The sequence below is a fragment of the Lycium ferocissimum genome, chromosome 11 (genome assembly GCF_029784015.1).
Source record: "Lycium ferocissimum isolate CSIRO_LF1 chromosome 11, AGI_CSIRO_Lferr_CH_V1, whole genome shotgun sequence".
Taxonomy (NCBI): Eukaryota; Viridiplantae; Streptophyta; class Magnoliopsida; order Solanales; family Solanaceae; genus Lycium; species Lycium ferocissimum.
Genome location: NC_081352.1, coordinates 33,289,523 through 33,306,969, shown reverse-complemented (window position 1 = coordinate 33,306,969; position 17,447 = coordinate 33,289,523). Strand labels below are relative to the sequence as shown.

At 33.2% G+C, this 17,447-nt stretch overlaps 2 protein-coding genes across 3 annotated transcripts; both read left to right on the top strand.

Annotated features, from left to right (window-relative positions):
- The first annotated feature begins 1,039 nt into the window (after positions 1–1,039).
- Positions 1,040–5,470, top strand: LOC132037425 (nuclear transcription factor Y subunit B-6-like). 2 transcript variants are annotated; one of them, XM_059427941.1, is made up of 3 exons: positions 1,040–1,224; positions 4,417–4,918; positions 5,169–5,470. In XM_059427941.1, the coding sequence occupies exons 1-3, from the start codon at positions 1,185–1,187 to the stop codon at positions 5,269–5,271; spliced, it is 645 nt and encodes a 214-aa protein (XP_059283924.1). In that variant the 5' UTR covers positions 1,040–1,184; the 3' UTR covers positions 5,272–5,470. The 2 variants fall into 2 exon arrangements, with proteins under 2 accessions (XP_059283924.1, XP_059283923.1); XM_059427940.1 differs by having other exon boundaries at positions 1,044–1,224; positions 4,390–4,918; positions 5,169–5,469.
- Positions 5,471–8,747: 3,277 nt separating this feature from the next.
- LOC132037642 (nuclear transcription factor Y subunit B-10-like) lies at positions 8,748–12,563 on the top strand. Its single transcript, XM_059428179.1, has 3 exons — positions 8,748–8,883; positions 11,699–12,233; positions 12,431–12,563. Exons 1-3 carry the CDS (start codon positions 8,844–8,846, stop codon positions 12,534–12,536), a joined length of 681 nt encoding a protein of 226 aa, XP_059284162.1. The 5' UTR covers positions 8,748–8,843; the 3' UTR covers positions 12,537–12,563.
- The last annotated feature ends 4,884 nt before the right edge of the window (positions 12,564–17,447 follow it).

Here is a 17,447-nt window from a genome sequence, read left to right as displayed (position 1 = left end):
AAGAAGTTTGACTCTCGAAATTCGAACTGTACCACATAAATTGGGACAACGGTTGCCAGGTGGATATAAGAAATTACTGGAAGAAAAATTCATTTTGATTATTTGCTCTGCCCCTCTTCATGGGAAGCTCTAAAAAAAGACTTGAATATATCTGCCTATTGTTATCCATTGAAACCTTTGTGGACGAGAGGTATCGTTTACAAAATACCATTCTTTGAATTATTTTTATTTTGGTAAATTTTGTTGTGACTGTATCTTAGTGAAGTTGCGTGCCAATGTTATTGTTGTTTATGGAGATTAATTAAAACAATTTGGAAGGCAAAATCTATAAACATCAGTATCAATGATAATAAATGTAATTTCTGGATTGTGACTCATATACAGGTATCTTAATTGTTGATCTAATTTCTTTTGTTAATGTAATTGTATTTTTGCTTTAATGCCTATGTTATGAGGACAAATATTTTTGCTGAAATTGCTTATTCACGCCTTTGATTAAAAAGGAGATAAACATTTTTAGAGACATTTATATTTCAAACCTCTTAAATAGGAAATAATCAAATATTACTTAAAGAGATAGCAATATTAGTGATAACTTTCGTACTTTAGACATGTATATCATTAATTAGTACTGTTCAAAAATTTAAGATGTTTTATCATATAGGAACTTTTACTTTACTTATTTATTGCTCTACCTCCAATTATTTTAAATTTACTTAATTAGATGCACACACTTTTGGTATAGGATGCATATTTATTATACAAGGGGTTTATATACTTTTAGAAAAATAGGGATAATGTAACATCATTATATTTGTGCAAGATTTCCATAGATATGTCTTTATTGTGTTATATTACATGTGAAAACCAAAAAGGGTTTTTCAGATAAGGGTTTTCTTAATTTGCATATGAAAAAAGTTAGAGCAAATTTAGGAAGAATCTCATTTGGGTTGAAACGTTTATTGCATGAGTGTCATTGTTGAGAAAACATGCATAACTTTATAAACTAAGCTAGGAGCACGAGAAAAAAACAATAAAAACAAGTGCAAGTGGGGTCTCTCCTAGTTTAAAAATTGTTCTTGTCCATTTGGAAGAAAAAAAATGCTTATAAAAGTTTATTAAACTTAAGTGTACTACAATTAGAACCTCAACACTAAACTCAAAATAAATAACAACTTAAGAAAATGTCTGGAAGGAACACTATGAATCGAGCTTCAAACTCAGGTAACTTCTTCACTTTTTTTCTACTGTGAATTCGTGTTCTGAAACATTGAATGTCTTGTGTGTGATTAGATCGACCGGATTAGATCATCAGTGAATAAACAATAAAAAATTACAATGGTGGTTGATGTTGTTGTTGTGTGTGTTTTGGAACCTAAACCACTTAATTTTCTTCTTTTCCGTAGCTACTAAAGTTTTGGTTGATGAATTTACATGACGAAGAAAACATAGAGGAAAAAAAAAAAAAGAAAAAAAGTTGAATTTTGCATGTGTTGTGTGTTTGATCATATACCATTTGATTGCCATGATTTATTTATTTTCGTTAAAGCCTTTTTCATACTCCTCCGAATTGCTTGTTCTTATGCCGAGGGTCTACCGGAAACAACCTTCCTACCTCCCAAGGTAGAAGTAAGGTCTGCGTACACTCTATCCTCTATGTACTCCACTTGTGGATTTCACCGAGTATGTTATTGTTGTATGTGTTGTGTGTTGATATATATATATATACCAAATTCTTCTAGTCTATTCACTATTTTCCTCTAGAATGTACCTTCCAAAATTTGAAAATCTGTGATTGAATTACTAAGACCTGATCATGACTAAATAAAAAATCGAAGATGACTTTTTAAATTTTATTTACTAAACCACATTTAAAAAGATCCATGCATGATCAACAAAATTATTAAATCGTATGACCATTTCATCTAAAATTTCTACTAATTTGTGACCAACTTCCAAAAATTGAATGTCTTGTGATTGGATCATGAGTAAATAAAAAAACAAAAACTTCAATTGTTAATTTTCAAGCCTTTTTTTTTTTTTTTGTGGCTTGAAGTACCACTTAAGTTTCTTGTTTAATTTTCTGCAGTTCAACTTTTGAACATCAGACCAAAAAAAATAAAACTTTTGAACATCAGTTGTCCACCCTTTGATAGTTTTGCATGACCAACAAAATAAAAGGAAATAAGAAATAAAAAAGTTTGGATTTTTACATAAAGGAACAGTTTAATTTCTTGATATATTTAAATGAATTTCTTGACTATCTAAATTGTCAGTGCGATTTGGTCACTCAGCTTTTACTTTAATATCATACCTAGTTACTGAATTTGTTCATACCATCTGATTGTCGAAACCATCAAAAAGGAAGTTGTACTTTTTGGTCTTCTGAAAATAAAGACAGATCCAAAATTTAATTTGATGAGGTAGTCCATCACACTGTTGTAAGGGCTCAGACTTCAATGAAATTGAAATTTTAAGAATTTTTAACATATACTATATTTATATCTCGTGTCAAATACACTATTATTAGTTGATCTCATTAATTATATGCTACATATAGTGGCGAAGCCACCTTTATTTGAAGGGCGTGATCGATGGACACTCATTCACTGAAATTTCACATTGTATAAAGAGGTTTAAAAAGTTTATGTATTATATACTATATGTTGAAACTCATTAATTTTTGCATGTATTACCTATTTATGTTTTGATCCCTTATATATATATATATATAAACTCATTGATTAAAGTTAGAATGTGATTTTTATGATCTATAACGAAAATTAATTACATTTTTGGGAAGTAATATTTTGTGAGTCCTTGTTTGAATTTGTTCATTTGAAATGCTGGTTTTCTTTCATATATATATATATATATATATATATATATATGAAGTTCCGTTTCATTTCAAGTTCCATTTCAGTTTTTGTGATTTTGTCTGAAACTATTTTGTTTGTTTTTTGGGGGTTAAATAGAAGTCTTTGTTTCTATTTGTTTTATTCGTCCTTTCCTTCTGACAGAAAATAACCGTCTTTGAAACAAGAAGTTAGCCTAGAAGCACTAAATTTTGGTGTTTACGTAATTCATGAAAAAAGGGTAAAAGACAAATGGAGAAAGAAAGATGCTTTTGTCTCTCTTAAGGAATTAATAGTCGGAGAAAACTAAGCTATATATATTATCAATTTTAGTCAAAATACACTGACAATATAAATAATTTTATGCAATTAGCTCATCTTTACCTATTGTAACAAATCATATCTTATTTTCAAGATGCCAATTTTCACATTTTGGAAGGCTTATTTATAGATATTTTTTGGATGACTTGATTATATAAAAAATTATTTACAGTGACGGTGTATAAAATTTGAACTCATATATTATCATTAGTGGTTGTACTCAATTTTTGAGTTTTAATCAGAATGGTTTCCAAATATTTCATGTTTGGTTGCACATTTACATTAGTATTCCTAAGACATATGGCCAGCACTTTAAAGTTTAACATTGCTCTTAATATCGAATATATTTCCTTTTATTAACCTACTATATTTTTATCCAGCGCTTTAAAGTTTAACATTGCTATTATTTCCGTGTTATTGTGCTTAATTCGTATGTTAGCCTTTTAATTTCACGTTGATGTTTAGATTTATTATTTTTTTGTTCTATATCAACTTATATAGTCAGAGATTCTTTTTCATACTTTATAACTTAATGTGCTGATATTTATATTGATTTTATTATTCGTACTATATCAACTTATATTGTCGAGATTCTTAGCCGTACTTTATTAAATTATATGGAGATTTTTACTTCATGCCAACAGTCACGTTTTTAAATTATCTATATGAGCAACAAACAAATCAAGGAGCGTGTGTACGCTTGCTTGAAGATAGCGCATGATACCAATCGATTTAAGATTTTACAGGAAAGAACCTAAAATTGATCGTATCACGCGCTATCTTCAAGCAAGTGTACACGCTCTCCTTAGATACTTTTTCATTTTCATATTTTAAATACTAAGTAATAGAGATTTTTTATTCTTCATGTCCACAAATTAAATATGTCTCACTATGGTACTAGCATCATTTTCTTTTTATATTTAAAAACTCATACTAGTAATTGAGTCATAGTTGATCCAATTGACATTTTGGAAACTTTTTATATTTAAAAACTCATATCTAGTAATTGAGTCATAGTTAATCCAATTGACATTTTGGAAACTAAAACCATTTGGTCTAAGATAGTAAACTAAAGTAGTTATATCTACACAAACCACTTTGACATTTCATACTACTTTTTTTTTTTCTTCTTAAAACTAGTGGTGGATCCAGGATTAATTTAGAAATTGTGCTTACATATAATTATTTTAAACTTTATATATATGTCTGGAAGGTCTACGTAACACTGGCATTGACACAGAGGCCGAGCAACTAGCCAGGCGGCTGCACCATTTGCACCTCCCTGTCGCCAATGTGACGAGAATCATGCGCCAGATTCTTCCGCAGCACGCAAGAGTCACAGACGACACGAGAGAGACGGTCCCACAACTTGTGACCCATTTTATCCACCACATCACTAAAAAAGCTAACGAACGTTGCCAAAGGGAGCAACGGAGGACTGTGACAGCTGAGGATGTTCTTTGGGCAATGAACAAAATTGGGCTGACAAACTACGTTGGGCCTCTTACGTTGTATCTCCACAAGTATCGTGAACAGGAAGCTGAGAGTTCTTTGAACTCACGCAAGTCCAATATTATGAGGCCTAATTTTGAACTTGCTCTTGCACAGCCAACTGGGTCAGCCTCAGTTTTTCCAATTAACTGTCCACCAATGCAGACTTATTCGTCCCCTTATTTTCCTCCGAATGGGTTGTTCTATGATCATGCAGCTGCCACGATGAGAGGCTTTAATATGAATTTCAGGTAATGGGTCATAACTCAATCCGTCCAACATGATTCAATTTTTCATCTTTTGTTTTAATTATTTATGTTTGGATTGCATTTCAATCCGTCAGGTCACACTATTTTTACCCACTAAATTGATGGGTCATGTCAAATGCAACCTATTGGATCAAGTCAACAAATTGATCACAAATTAACCAGTTAAAACTTAGTCGAGTTAAAACAGATTACTAATATATGAATTGATTTTGCCACCTCTATTTATTTACAGGAATGAAATGGTGGTAAATGATGATAGTCCCGCTGAGTCTTCGTCTTCTTCAAGTTCTTCTAACTATGGTTTGCCTGGGATTAATGATCCATATGGACAGTGAACTGATGATGAGTACAAGAAGATGACTGGCATGATCATATATCCCAGCTGGAATAATGCTTTATGTTTTTCGTTTAAACTTCGTTGTGACTGTATCTTTTCAAGTATGTATGCTTTTAATTTTCCTTGTGTACTAATAAGCTACCTGGATAATAAATAAATGTGATGTTAAACATTTCTCTATGTTTGAACCTGGACATGAAGATTGGTTGCATGATGCTAATAACCCTCTTTTTTCTTCTTGTGAAAAGAATGCCACTTTGTCAAGGAAATATACAATCGAGCTTGCACCTGTTTGGGATCCTCCAAAAATGCACTATTTTTCCGACACGGACCTAGTGCATTTATGAAGAGTCCTAGCAGCATAGCAAGTGCCAAGCGAGTAACCAATTATTATGGTTTAAAACAAAAAAGGAAGGGAAGCTGGGAAACGGAAAAGCAGGGAAATTAATGAATCAAAATGATTTTCCTAATATTATAGGATTGGTTGTACTTTTACATTAGTTTTCATCGAGCCTCAAGAAGTTTTAATATCGAATTCATCTTATTTTATTTTATTACCCTACTAAATTGGTCCACGTGGTCGATATTTTTTGTCTCTCACTCTAGAGTAAAAATTATATTTATTTCCATACTATTTAATTCATAGGATGAACCTTTTAATCACGTGTTGTGCACGGATGGTCAAATTGATTTATTTCGATACTATTTAATTTGTAGGATCAATAACCTTTAATCATGTGTAGTGTATGGATGATCAAGCTATTTTATTTCCGTACTATTTAATTCGTAGGATCAATAACCTGTTAATCATGTGTAGCGCACGGATTGTCAAATTGTTTTATTTTTGTATTATTTAATTCATAGGATCAATAACCTTTTAATCACATGTAGCATACCGATGGTCAAATTCTTCTATTTCTGTACTATTTAATTTGTAGGATCAATAACCTTTTAATCACGTATTTAATTGTTTTATCTCCGTACTATTTAATTCGTAAGATGAACCTTTTAATCATGTGTAGCGTACTGATGTTCAAATTGCTTTTATTTTTGTACTATTTTAACTTATACTATCCAGATTCTTGCTACACGTCAAGTTAGTTTAATAATCAAGTCGTTCAATCACGTGATCAATGTTAAATCAAATTTTCGTACTATTTTAACTTATGTTGTCGATATTCTTGCTACACGTCAAGTTAGTTAGGACGGAAATAGTACGAGTCGTTCAATCACGTGCATTGAGCCGTGGTTTTTACTTTTTAGTTTATACACGATGTTAAATCAAATTTTCGTACTATTTTAACTTATGTTGTCGATATTCTTGTACACGTCAAGATCAATAACCTTTTCAATCACGTGCATTGAGCGTTTATACACGATGTTAAATCAAATTTAAGAAGTGAATTTAAATGCTTATTTGCTAATAACTTTTATATACTCCATGTAATTATAGTAGCATCACATACTCCCAAAACCTGTATAGTCACACAGATGTTCTTAAAGTGATTTATCTAATAACCCTCTTTTTTCTTCTTGTGAAAAGAATGCCACTTTGTCAAGGAAATATATTGCACTGTCTCAAAAATGCACTATTTTTCCGACACGAACCTTTTAATCATGTGTAGTTTAAAACAAAAAAGGAAGGGGAAGCTGGGAAACAGAAAAGCAGGGAACATAACATGATGCAAGCAATGAATCAAAATGGTTTTTCTAATATTATAGGATTGGTTGTACTTTTACATTAGTTTTCATCGAGCCTCAAGAAGTTTTAATATCGAATTCATCTTATTTTATTTTATTACCCTACTAAATTGGTCCACGTGGTCGATATTTTTTGTCTTGAGTTTAAAATTATATTTATTTCTATTTAATTCACGGATGAACCTTTTAATCACTTGTTAGGATGGTCAAATTGGCTTATTTCGATACTATTTAATTAATTCGTAGGATCAATAACCTTTAATCATGTGTAGTGTATGGATGATCAATCATTTCGTGTAGGATCAATTGTAGTGTACGGATGGTCAAATTGTTTAATCTCCGTACTATTTAATTAGTAAGATGAACCTTTTAATCACGTATAGCATACGGATGATCAAATTATTTTATTTTTGTACTATTTAATTCATAGGATCAATAACCTTTTAATCACATGTAGCATACCGATGGTCAAATCCTTCTATTTCTGTATTATTTAATTTGTAGGATCAATAACCTTTTAATCACGTGTGGCGTATGGATGGTCAAGTTGGTTTATCTCCGTACTATTTAATTCGTAAGATGAACATGTGTAGCATACTGATGTTCAAATTGCTTTTATTTTTGTACTATTTTAACTTATACTGTCCAGATTCTTGCTACACGTCAAATTTTCATACTATTTTATCTTATACTGTCGAGATTCTTGCTACACGTCAAGTTAGTTAGTACGGAAATAATACAAGTCGTTCAATCACGTGCATTGAGCCGTGGTTTTTACTTTTTAGTTTATACACGATGTTAAATCAAATTTTCGTACTATTTTAACTTATGTTGTCGATATTCTTGCTACACGTCAAGTTAGTTAGTACGGAAATAGTACGAGTCGTTCAATCACGTGCATTGAGCCGTGGTTTTACACGATGTTAAATCAAATTTAAGAAGTGAATTTAAATGCTTATTTGCTAATAACTTTTATATACTCCAAGTAATTATAGTAGCATCACATACTCCCAAAACCTGTATAGCGTCACACAGATGTTCTTAAAGACATGATCAATCAGTTAAATTAACCAAAATGCTGTGTATGCACTGTCGCGCATACTTAGAGTTATGATGTAATGGACAAAGTCAATTTTTTTTAAAGGTGTTCAAGATTTAATACATACATGTATGCTTAGGATAATTTTCTACATACAGAATATAATTTTTTGATAAAGGGTGTTCAACCAGGGGCGTTCAACTAACTATCATTATTTAGGGTAAATTTTACTGTTCATGTACATATATTAACTTTTGAACACACCGCATATATTCCAATGTATATTTAGGTCGATATTTTTCGAACACCCTGTGAAAATCCTCCGTCCAACTAACTATCATATCTACTAAGCGTATCCAAACCATAGGTCTCCGATTCGATCCTTAAGAATGAAAAAGTTCTTGATCGGGAGCCTTTTTTTCAATAAACGTTACGTAGCGCGAGTCGGAATCATATAGAGTCCAAAACGAGTACCGAACACCACTAAAATGGTTTCAGATAAGGATTTTCTTTGCATATGAAAAAAGTTAGAGCAAATTCAGGAAGAATCTCATTATGGGTTTTGGAAATTGCATGGGTGTCACTGCTAAGAAAAACATGCAGAACTTTACAAATTAACAACACGAGAAAATATAATAAAAAAAAATGCAAGTGGGGTCTCTCCTAGTTTTAAAAAAAAAATGTTCTTGTCCATTTGGAAGAAAAACGTGCTTACAACACAAGAACAACCCAGTGTTCCTTTAGACATTTGCTTACAAAAGTTTATATAAACTTAACTCTACTACAATTGGAACCAATACAACACTCAAAATAAATAAAAACTGAAGAAAATGTCTGGAGAGAACACTGTGAATCCAGCTTCAGATTCAGGTAATTTCTTCACTTTTTTCTACTATGATTTTGTGTTCCGAAAAATTGAATGTTTCATGTGTGATTAGATCGATTAGATCAGATCATAAGTGAATAAAAAATTGAAAATTACAATGATTGTTGTTGTTGTGTCACAACTTGTGCATGTGTCTTTTGGGCCTAAACCACTTAATTTTCTTCCTTTCTGCAACTAATAATATTTTGATTGATAATTGACATGACAAGAAAACATAGAGAAAAAAGGTTGAATTTTGTGTGTTTGATCATATACCAAATTTTTATAGTCTGTTTACTCTTTCCCCGTGAATTTTACCTTCTGAACATTTAATGTCTCGTGATTGGAACGACTAGACCAGATCATGAGTTAAAAAAAATGACTATGGTTGTCGTCATTTTTATTTTTTTTGGGCCCTAAACCCCTGGAACGACCAGACCAGATCTTGTTTTTCTGTAGCTAATAAATATTTTTGATTGATAACTTTGCTTGATAAGAAACAGAGAAAGGTTGAATTTTTCATGTGTTGTGTGTTTGATATATACCTAATTCTTGTAGTATGTTCACTACCTTCCTCATGAATTACCTATTAAAAATCGAAAATGACTTTGAAGGGTGTCAATTAACACCCATTCGCTGAAAAATTACACTATATAAATAGGTTTACAATATTTATGTCTATATATTATATGATGAAACTGATTAGATTCTTCGTGTGTTTACTTATTTATATTTTGACCCCCTTAATGATAAACTGATATGCATATGTCTTAAATGTGATTGATGTATAAGGAAAGTTAATTACATTCTTAAATTTTGTGAATTTGTAGATTGTTGCTTTCTTTCACATGTTAGATAGATTTTGCTGAGGTTTCATCTCCAAGTTACGTTTCAGTTTTTTTTATTTCGTTTGAAACTATTTTGTCTGTTTCTGGAGCTAAATAAAAGTATTTGTTTCTATTTCTTTTATTCTTCCTTTTCTTCAAACAAAAAATAACCGTATTTGAAACAAGAAGTTAGATTAGAAGCACTAACCTTTTGGCGTTTACTTAATTCATGAAAAGAAAAGAAATAAAAAAGGGAGTAAAAGACAAATGGAGAAAGAAAGATGCTTTGGTATCTGACTTAAGAGATTAATATTTGGAGAAAAGTAGGTTATATACTTATATATGTTATTAGTGATATACATTGACAGTAAAAATAATTGTCGCTATTATCTAATCTTTGCCTGTTATAGCAAGTCATGTCTTATTTTCAAAATTTCAAATTTTACATTTTAAAAAGACTTATTTGTAAATATTTTTTGAATGACTTGACGATATAAAAAACAATCATAATGGTTTCCTAATATGACATGGTTGCACATTTATATTACTCCTAATATGTATAGCTTTATAAGTTTCAATGACGAATATATTTCCTTTTACTAACCTATTACATTACTTATCTATTTATATGGCTAATATTATTAGTATTGTACTTAATTATGTATTATTATTGTACTTAATTCGTATGGCTACCTTTCAATTTCACGTACTGATGTTTAAATTGATTTTATTTTCGTACTATATCAACTTATACAATCGAGCGCGATTAAAAAAACAGGGAGTTTCGACCCCAAATTTCGACCACATAAGGTTAAAAAAGTCGAAATTTCAACCAAAAGCCAAGGTTGATAAGGGCTTGGTCACAATTTTTTTTGACCTCATGAGGTCGAAATTTTTTTCGACCTCATGAGCTTAACTTAACGTATTGATATTTAAATTGATTTTATTTCCGTACTATATCAACTTATTATGTCGAGGTTCTTTTCGTACTTTTAATAACTTAACTTACTGATATTTAAATTGATTTTATTCCCATACTATATTAACATATGTTGTCGAGACTCTTCCTTCATGTCAAACGATCACGTTTTAAATTATTTATACGAGCAACAACAAAAAAAAAAACGGAGCTCGTGTACACTTGCTTGAAGACAGCGCGTGATACCAATCGATTTGAAATCTTAAATGTTAAATTGATTGGTATCACACGCTATATACTGGCAAGTGTACATGCACTCCTGATTTTTGTTATTTCTCGTATAGATGATTTAAAAACGTGACCGTTGACGTGAAGTACGAATCTCGACAGCATAAGTTAATATAGTACGGAAATAAAATCAATTTTAATATTAGTATGTTAAGTTAATAAAGTACGGAAAAGAATCTCAACCGTATAAGTTGATATAGTACAGAAATAGTATCAATTTAAATATCAATAAGTTAGGTAATAATGTACGGAAAAGAATCTCGATTGTGTAAAATCAATTTAAACATCAGTTGATATCGTAAAAACAATTTTAAACTTTAGAGTGCAAGATAAAAATAATATTAAATTGATCGGTATCACGTGCTATCTTCAAGCATGTATACACGCGCTCCTTAGATACTTCTTTGTTTTCATATTAAATAATAAATACTAATAGAAAACAAATAAAATGTCAAAAATTAATTATAACTCATTTCTCGTTTTATATTTAAAATAGGTTATCCACTTGACATCTTGAAAATTAAAAAACAAGTATAAAAATAAGCTTATATGTAGCTACAATCTTTGTAATCAATAAGAGTCTTAAACATAGTTTAAGTTTTATGTTTGGAAACTAAAACTATTTGGTCTAAGATAGCAAACTAAAGTACGTAATTGTATCTACACAAGCCACTTTGACATTTCATACTACTTAGCTTATTAAACTAGCGGTGGATCCGGATTAATTTAGAATTCGTGTTTATATATGCTTATTTAAAAAAAAAAAATCATTTATATGTATGTAAGGTCCGAGTAACACTGGCACTAGCACGGAGGTGGACGAGCAACTAGCCAAGGGCCTGCAGGATTTGCACCTCCCCGTCGCCAACGTGACGAGAATCATGCGCCGAAATCTTCCGCAACACGCAAAAGTCACCATGGCCACGAAAGAGACAGTCCAAAAATTAGTGACCCGTTTTATCAACCACATCACTAAAAAAGCTAACGAACGCTGCCAAAGGGAGCAAAGGAAGACTGTGACAGCTGAGGATCTTCTTTGGGCCATGAACGAACTTGGGTTGAGTAACTATGTTGAACCTCTCACCTTGTACCTCTACAAGTATCGTGAACAGGAGGAAGCTGATAGTTCTTTGAACTCACACAGGTCCAATATTGTGAAGCCCAATTTTGAACTTGCGCTTGCACCACCTACTGCGCCAGCCCAAATTTTACCAATAAGTTTTGCGCCAACACCACAGTATTCGTACCCCCATTATCCTCCTAATGGGTTGTTCTTTGATCTTGCTGCACCAGCCATGATGAATGGCAACATGACTTTCAGGTAAAGATGGGAAATGGGTTAGTTCGTTCAAACATGAACGGGTCAAATAACGGATCATAACTTAACTTCTGCAACATGACCCAACTTCTCATGCTTTTTATTTTTATTGTAATGTATTTTTATTTTTCTTAAAAAGGTTTTGGTTGCATTTGACCCATTAGATCACTATTTTGATCTTACCGCATCTAAATTTACAGGAATAGAAGGCTGACAAATGATGATGGTCCTGATGAGTCATCCAATTCAAGTTCTACTAACTATGGTTTGCATGGGGTTAAAGATCCATATGAACAATGGAAATGATGATGTGTACAAGAAGATGACGTGGCATGTAATTCCTGCTTTGTACTGTATCTTCTAGTTTCTTGTTTTTTGTGTGCCTTTTAAGTTTCCTTGTTAAGAACTCTATGTTTTGCACTGTGTACTAATAAGCTACCTGTATAATAAATACTAGTTGGGAGATCACAGTTTTTAACGGAAATATTATTTATATTTTGTGGCATATGTACTTTGAAAATTTAACCAGCAATAAAAAAGATGACTATTACAACAGTAATTCATAGCAGAATTTAATACTAATTCACATTCTCATTCTCCACAAATTAGCTAAATTAAACATACCAGTATTATAAGACAACAATTAAGGAACTACTCTCAAATTATCATAATATTATAATAGTTCTTTCTAAATCTCTTCAGCCATGCAACACAAATTTAGTGTCTAATTACTATGAATCATTTATGCTTTTTTTACTGAATGCTTTTTTGATTTCTTCACAAATTAATTAAAACAAGAACTAAAAATCCAAAACAATGATCCTTCAGCCAGTTTATTCATCAATTGAAGCTAACTGCAGTTTATTGTTTTGGTGCAGAAAACTCCTTAACACGATGTACATTATTACTTTAATTTACCTATTCTGCAAAAGATTTACGGACATAATTTAGTACTCGTAAGGTCAAACTAAAATACATAGCTAGATATAGAATAAGGGAGTTGTTGCAAATGTATAGTCAAAATTATTTTGGAAATAACGTCTATAAAAACGATAAATTTTAAGAAGGATATAGATAGGTACCTAAGATAGAGCAAAAAAGTAGTTTCTTTAGCTTTTGCCAAGATTACTCTCCCTAAAATACGAATCTCTAAGGGTGCGTTCGGTATGGAGGAAAATGTTTCCTGGAAAATGTGTTCTTGGAAAATAAGTTAATTTCTACTTATTTTCTCATGTTCGTTTGGATAGCGGAAAATAAGTGAATTTCTAACTTATTTTCTCATGTTCGTTTGATTGGTACAAAACATTTTCAGGAAAATACCTACCCAAGCCCCACAACTCCACCCCAACACACCCCCCCCCCCCCTAAATTTTTTTTTTGAAGTTTTTAATTTATTTATTTTTGAATTTTCTAAACCATCACATCCCCCCCACCCCCCGCAGGGACACATACCACACCAACCCCCCCGAACCCCCAATTTTTTAATTTTTTTTTGAAGTTTAAATTATTTTTTTCTGGATTTTCTAAACCACGTGGACCCATACCACACCCACCAACCCACCCCACCCCATCCCCCACAATTTTTTTTTTTTTTTTTGAAGTTTTAAATTTTCTTTTCTTGGTTTTCTACAAAACCACAACCTCCCCCCCCCCAACCAAAAAAAAATTCTTAAAAAAAGTTTTAAAAGTTACTTTTTTCGGATTATTACACCACCCCCCCACGACCCCACCACCCCCTCCAATAACCACACAAACTTTCAATTTTTATATTTTTTTAATAAAGGTAAAACTAAATAGGAAGTAGAAAATTCGGGAGGGGGTAACGGGTGCGTGCGGGGAGGGGGTGTAGAGAATCAAGAAAGAAAACTTTTAAAAACTTTTTAAAAAAAATAATTCTTTTGGAGGGGGGGGGGGGTGTCGGGAGGAGGGTTGGTCGTGGGGGAGGGTGGGGTGAAAAAAAAAAAGAAGAAGAAACTTTTATTAAGAAAAAAAGAAAAAAAAAATTGGGGGAGGGTGGGTGCGGGGTGGGGGAGTGGTTGGGGGTGGGTTAAGTGGGGGGGGGGGGGAGGGATGTGGTGGTGTAGAAACGAAAGAAAAATTCTTTTTTTTTTAAAAAAAAAAATTAGGGAGGGTGGGGTGCGGGTGGGGAGGAGTGGTTGGGGGGAGAGAGGGAAGGGATGTGGTGGTGTAAAATCCCAAAAGAAAATTTTTTTAAAAAAAAAAATTGGGGTGGGGTGGGGTGGGTTGGGGGGGGGGTTAGGTGCGGGGGGTGGGGATAGGGGCGTGGGGGGAGTGGTGCATGGGTTGCGGGAGTGGTTGGAGGGTGGGGGTGATGCAAAAAACCAAAAAAAAAAAATCAAAACTTTTTTTTTTTCAAAACAAAATTAATTTTTTTTGGGCAGGGGGTGGGGTGGGGAGGAGTGGGGGTGGGGTGGTAGGCGTGGTTGGGGGAGGGTTGGGTGGTTGGTGGAATGTACTTGTGAACTTGTTTTCCCTACTTTTATTAGGGAAATCATTTTCCCTATTTTTGAGGAACTTATTTTCCTAAAGAAAATGTTTTTCAAAATTTTTGACTAAACGAACATGAGAAATAAAATTAGATGTTTTCCTTCATACCGAACACACCCTAAAGCTCTCTCCTTCCGAGGAACTTCAATGGCAGATTTAATTCCACCCTCCCTAAAACTGCCGGATCCAAACCAAAACATTTCAAATTCCAAAAGAGTTACTTCATCTTTCAAAGAAAAATTACTAACAAACACCTATGAGGAAAACAAAATCCTCCAAGAAAACTTCATCACCGACACCCAGATAGAGGCGGTGCAATTGGAATGCGAGACCCACGACAAGGAAAATTCAAAGTACCAAATAGTTCTCTCCAACGAGGATTGCCACAGGATCTATCATCCATGCAGATATTCCGTTATTGTTAAATAACAAGGAAAGAGGATCTTACATCACCTTCTTAAGAAAAAAATTCAAGATATGTGGAAAACAACAGAAAATTTCCCATTAATAGATCTAGGGGAAGATTACTATATTGTCAAGTTCGAGAAAGAGGGAAACATGGTCAGAGCTTTACAAATTGGACCTTGGTTCGTCTTTGGGAACTTTCTGTCAGTGGAAAAATGGAAACCTAGTTTTGTTGCCTCCGAGGCAGTACAAAACCTAACGGTGGTCTGGAAGTTTCCATGAAAAATCTTGTTTTACCATATGTGTTCATCGGGTCCTACAAACAAAGTATACTTTACGAAGAGGACAAATTCCTATGTAAAGCGTGTGGGAGATTAGGGAATTCTTCCACTACTGGTGTTCGAAATCCTCCACCCCACACCCAAAAAACACATGTCCAAACGAATTTCCAAATCAACAACTCTGAAAGAGACAAGACGGAAGGTAAATGGCAAATTGTGACTTTTCCAAAAAATAAAAAAGCCACGTTGGACTCTGGTAACATTAACTCGAAAGTTATGCCCGACTCAGGTATCAATGTTAAGATTTATGCTGCTGATATAGGTAAGCAGGGGCGATTTTAGGCACTATTTTTGGAGCACGTGAACACATGGTCTCGCCGTAAAACTAGGTATTTTATGTATATATTTTCTAAAATTAGTAAAATACTACTTACTGGAACACATACTACAAAAGACTAAATGGTGCGCTTGGTTGAAAGTTGAGTTATTTACTTTGGGGACTAGGGATCAATTCCCGCTTACTACATTTTCTTCTTCTTCTTTTTTTAGTGATGAACCCATCCTCTATAAATCCTAAATTGGCCTCTACAGGTAAGTAACTTAAATATTAGACTCGTGTGTCTAATGTTATTGTTCCTAAAAATTTGGATCCTCAGAAGGCAGGACAAGGAAACCACCTCTCTTCCTTGGTCCCCACAAAAAACCACTTTTTGGCTCTTGCAAACCAGCCACTCGTTTTGAAAAATTCTAAAGATTTTTCTGAAAAATTGGAAAATCATAAAATTACTTTTAAAAAAAATCCAAATTTGCATGAATGATGACTATGCTACTACCAACACGTTAGCTACAAACGTGTCACAATACCAAGAACAAATTTCCCAATAGTAACCTTGAATTAATGGATAATGACTCTTAATTATACCAACATGCAGAATCATGATAGTTTTAAATCACACCCTAATAATATTCTTAATTTTAATCCTTGTAACCTTCCTAATTACCACCAACATTTTCCCCCTAATTACCATCCTTCTACTGATAACTTATCTCAACAAGTGTCCACTCCTATTCACCACGTGTATAATGAAAAATCAAGTATGGATCTTCCTATAAAGAATACGCTTACCCAGTCGAACTCCATGCAAACTGACAACCACATCATTAGCTCTACTTCTTCTACTACTACTACTACTACTAGTTCTTCACTAGAAGCATCCACTAGTATTACTACTATAAATCATATAGCTTCCACTCAAAATGCCAAGATTTCCATCCACCCTTCAGAGCAGATACAGGCTAATTCAGCTCATAAGACACCAAAGGGTACATGCAATGGAAAATCTACCACCCCAACATCCCAGTTACCAAACCAACCATTGATCGTCACATACCCTCCCCTACCACAAATCCATCAACCATTATCTTGGGTCAAAATGGGGTTGATGGGTCATGCATTCTCATTCAACCTAGTGATCAATGGGCAAGAAATAACGGTGATCATCCAAAATCCTCACTATCTTACACAACTGATCAGCGAGGGAATGAGGATTACCATGAACAATTACTTCAATCAACATTGGATACAGAATATCCTGCACCATCTAGCCCTAAACACGAACAACAACTTTGTTCAGTTAATAGGTCAGCAATGGAACAGGCATCAACCTATGAACTTGAACATGTAAGCCAATCGACTGATGGACCTGCCTTTCTTTCCACCAGAAGAAATATCTACTTTGAATCCTATCTTTGTCCCCTTGGAGGAATTAGAGGCTCCGATGCCACAAGAATGACCAGAGGTGCAAAATCTAGAGAACCAAGAGGATCTCCTAAACCTGGGGAATGAATTCTTGGTGGAATTCTCAAACCTAAACGAGGTAAAAGTTTTTCTCTTCGAGGAAATGCAAGAGAAGAGGCATGTGCTTATTAGTTGTCCATTTGCACTGTTCAAGTGCACAACGGACATGAGGCCACCTCAGGATCCAACAATAGGAACCCATGCAATGATACTAGTTCCATCTCT

Excerpts from the sequence above, each read along its gene's own strand:
- LOC132037425 (XM_059427940.1), top strand. The coding sequence starts at position 1,185 with ATGTCTGGAAGGAACACTATGAATCGAGCTTCAAACTCAG. Across the intron at positions 1,225-4,389 it reads GAATCGAGCTTCAAACTCAG|GTCTACGTAACACTGGCATT; the intron begins GTAACTTCTTCA and ends TATGTCTGGAAG. Across the intron at positions 4,919-5,168 it reads GGCTTTAATATGAATTTCAG|GAATGAAATGGTGGTAAATG; the intron begins GTAATGGGTCAT and ends ATTTATTTACAG.
- LOC132037642 (XM_059428179.1), top strand. The coding sequence starts at position 8,844 with ATGTCTGGAGAGAACACTGTGAATCCAGCTTCAGATTCAG. Across the intron at positions 8,884-11,698 it reads GAATCCAGCTTCAGATTCAG|GTCCGAGTAACACTGGCACT; the intron begins GTAATTTCTTCA and ends TATGTATGTAAG. Across the intron at positions 12,234-12,430 it reads AATGGCAACATGACTTTCAG|GAATAGAAGGCTGACAAATG; the intron begins GTAAAGATGGGA and ends CTAAATTTACAG.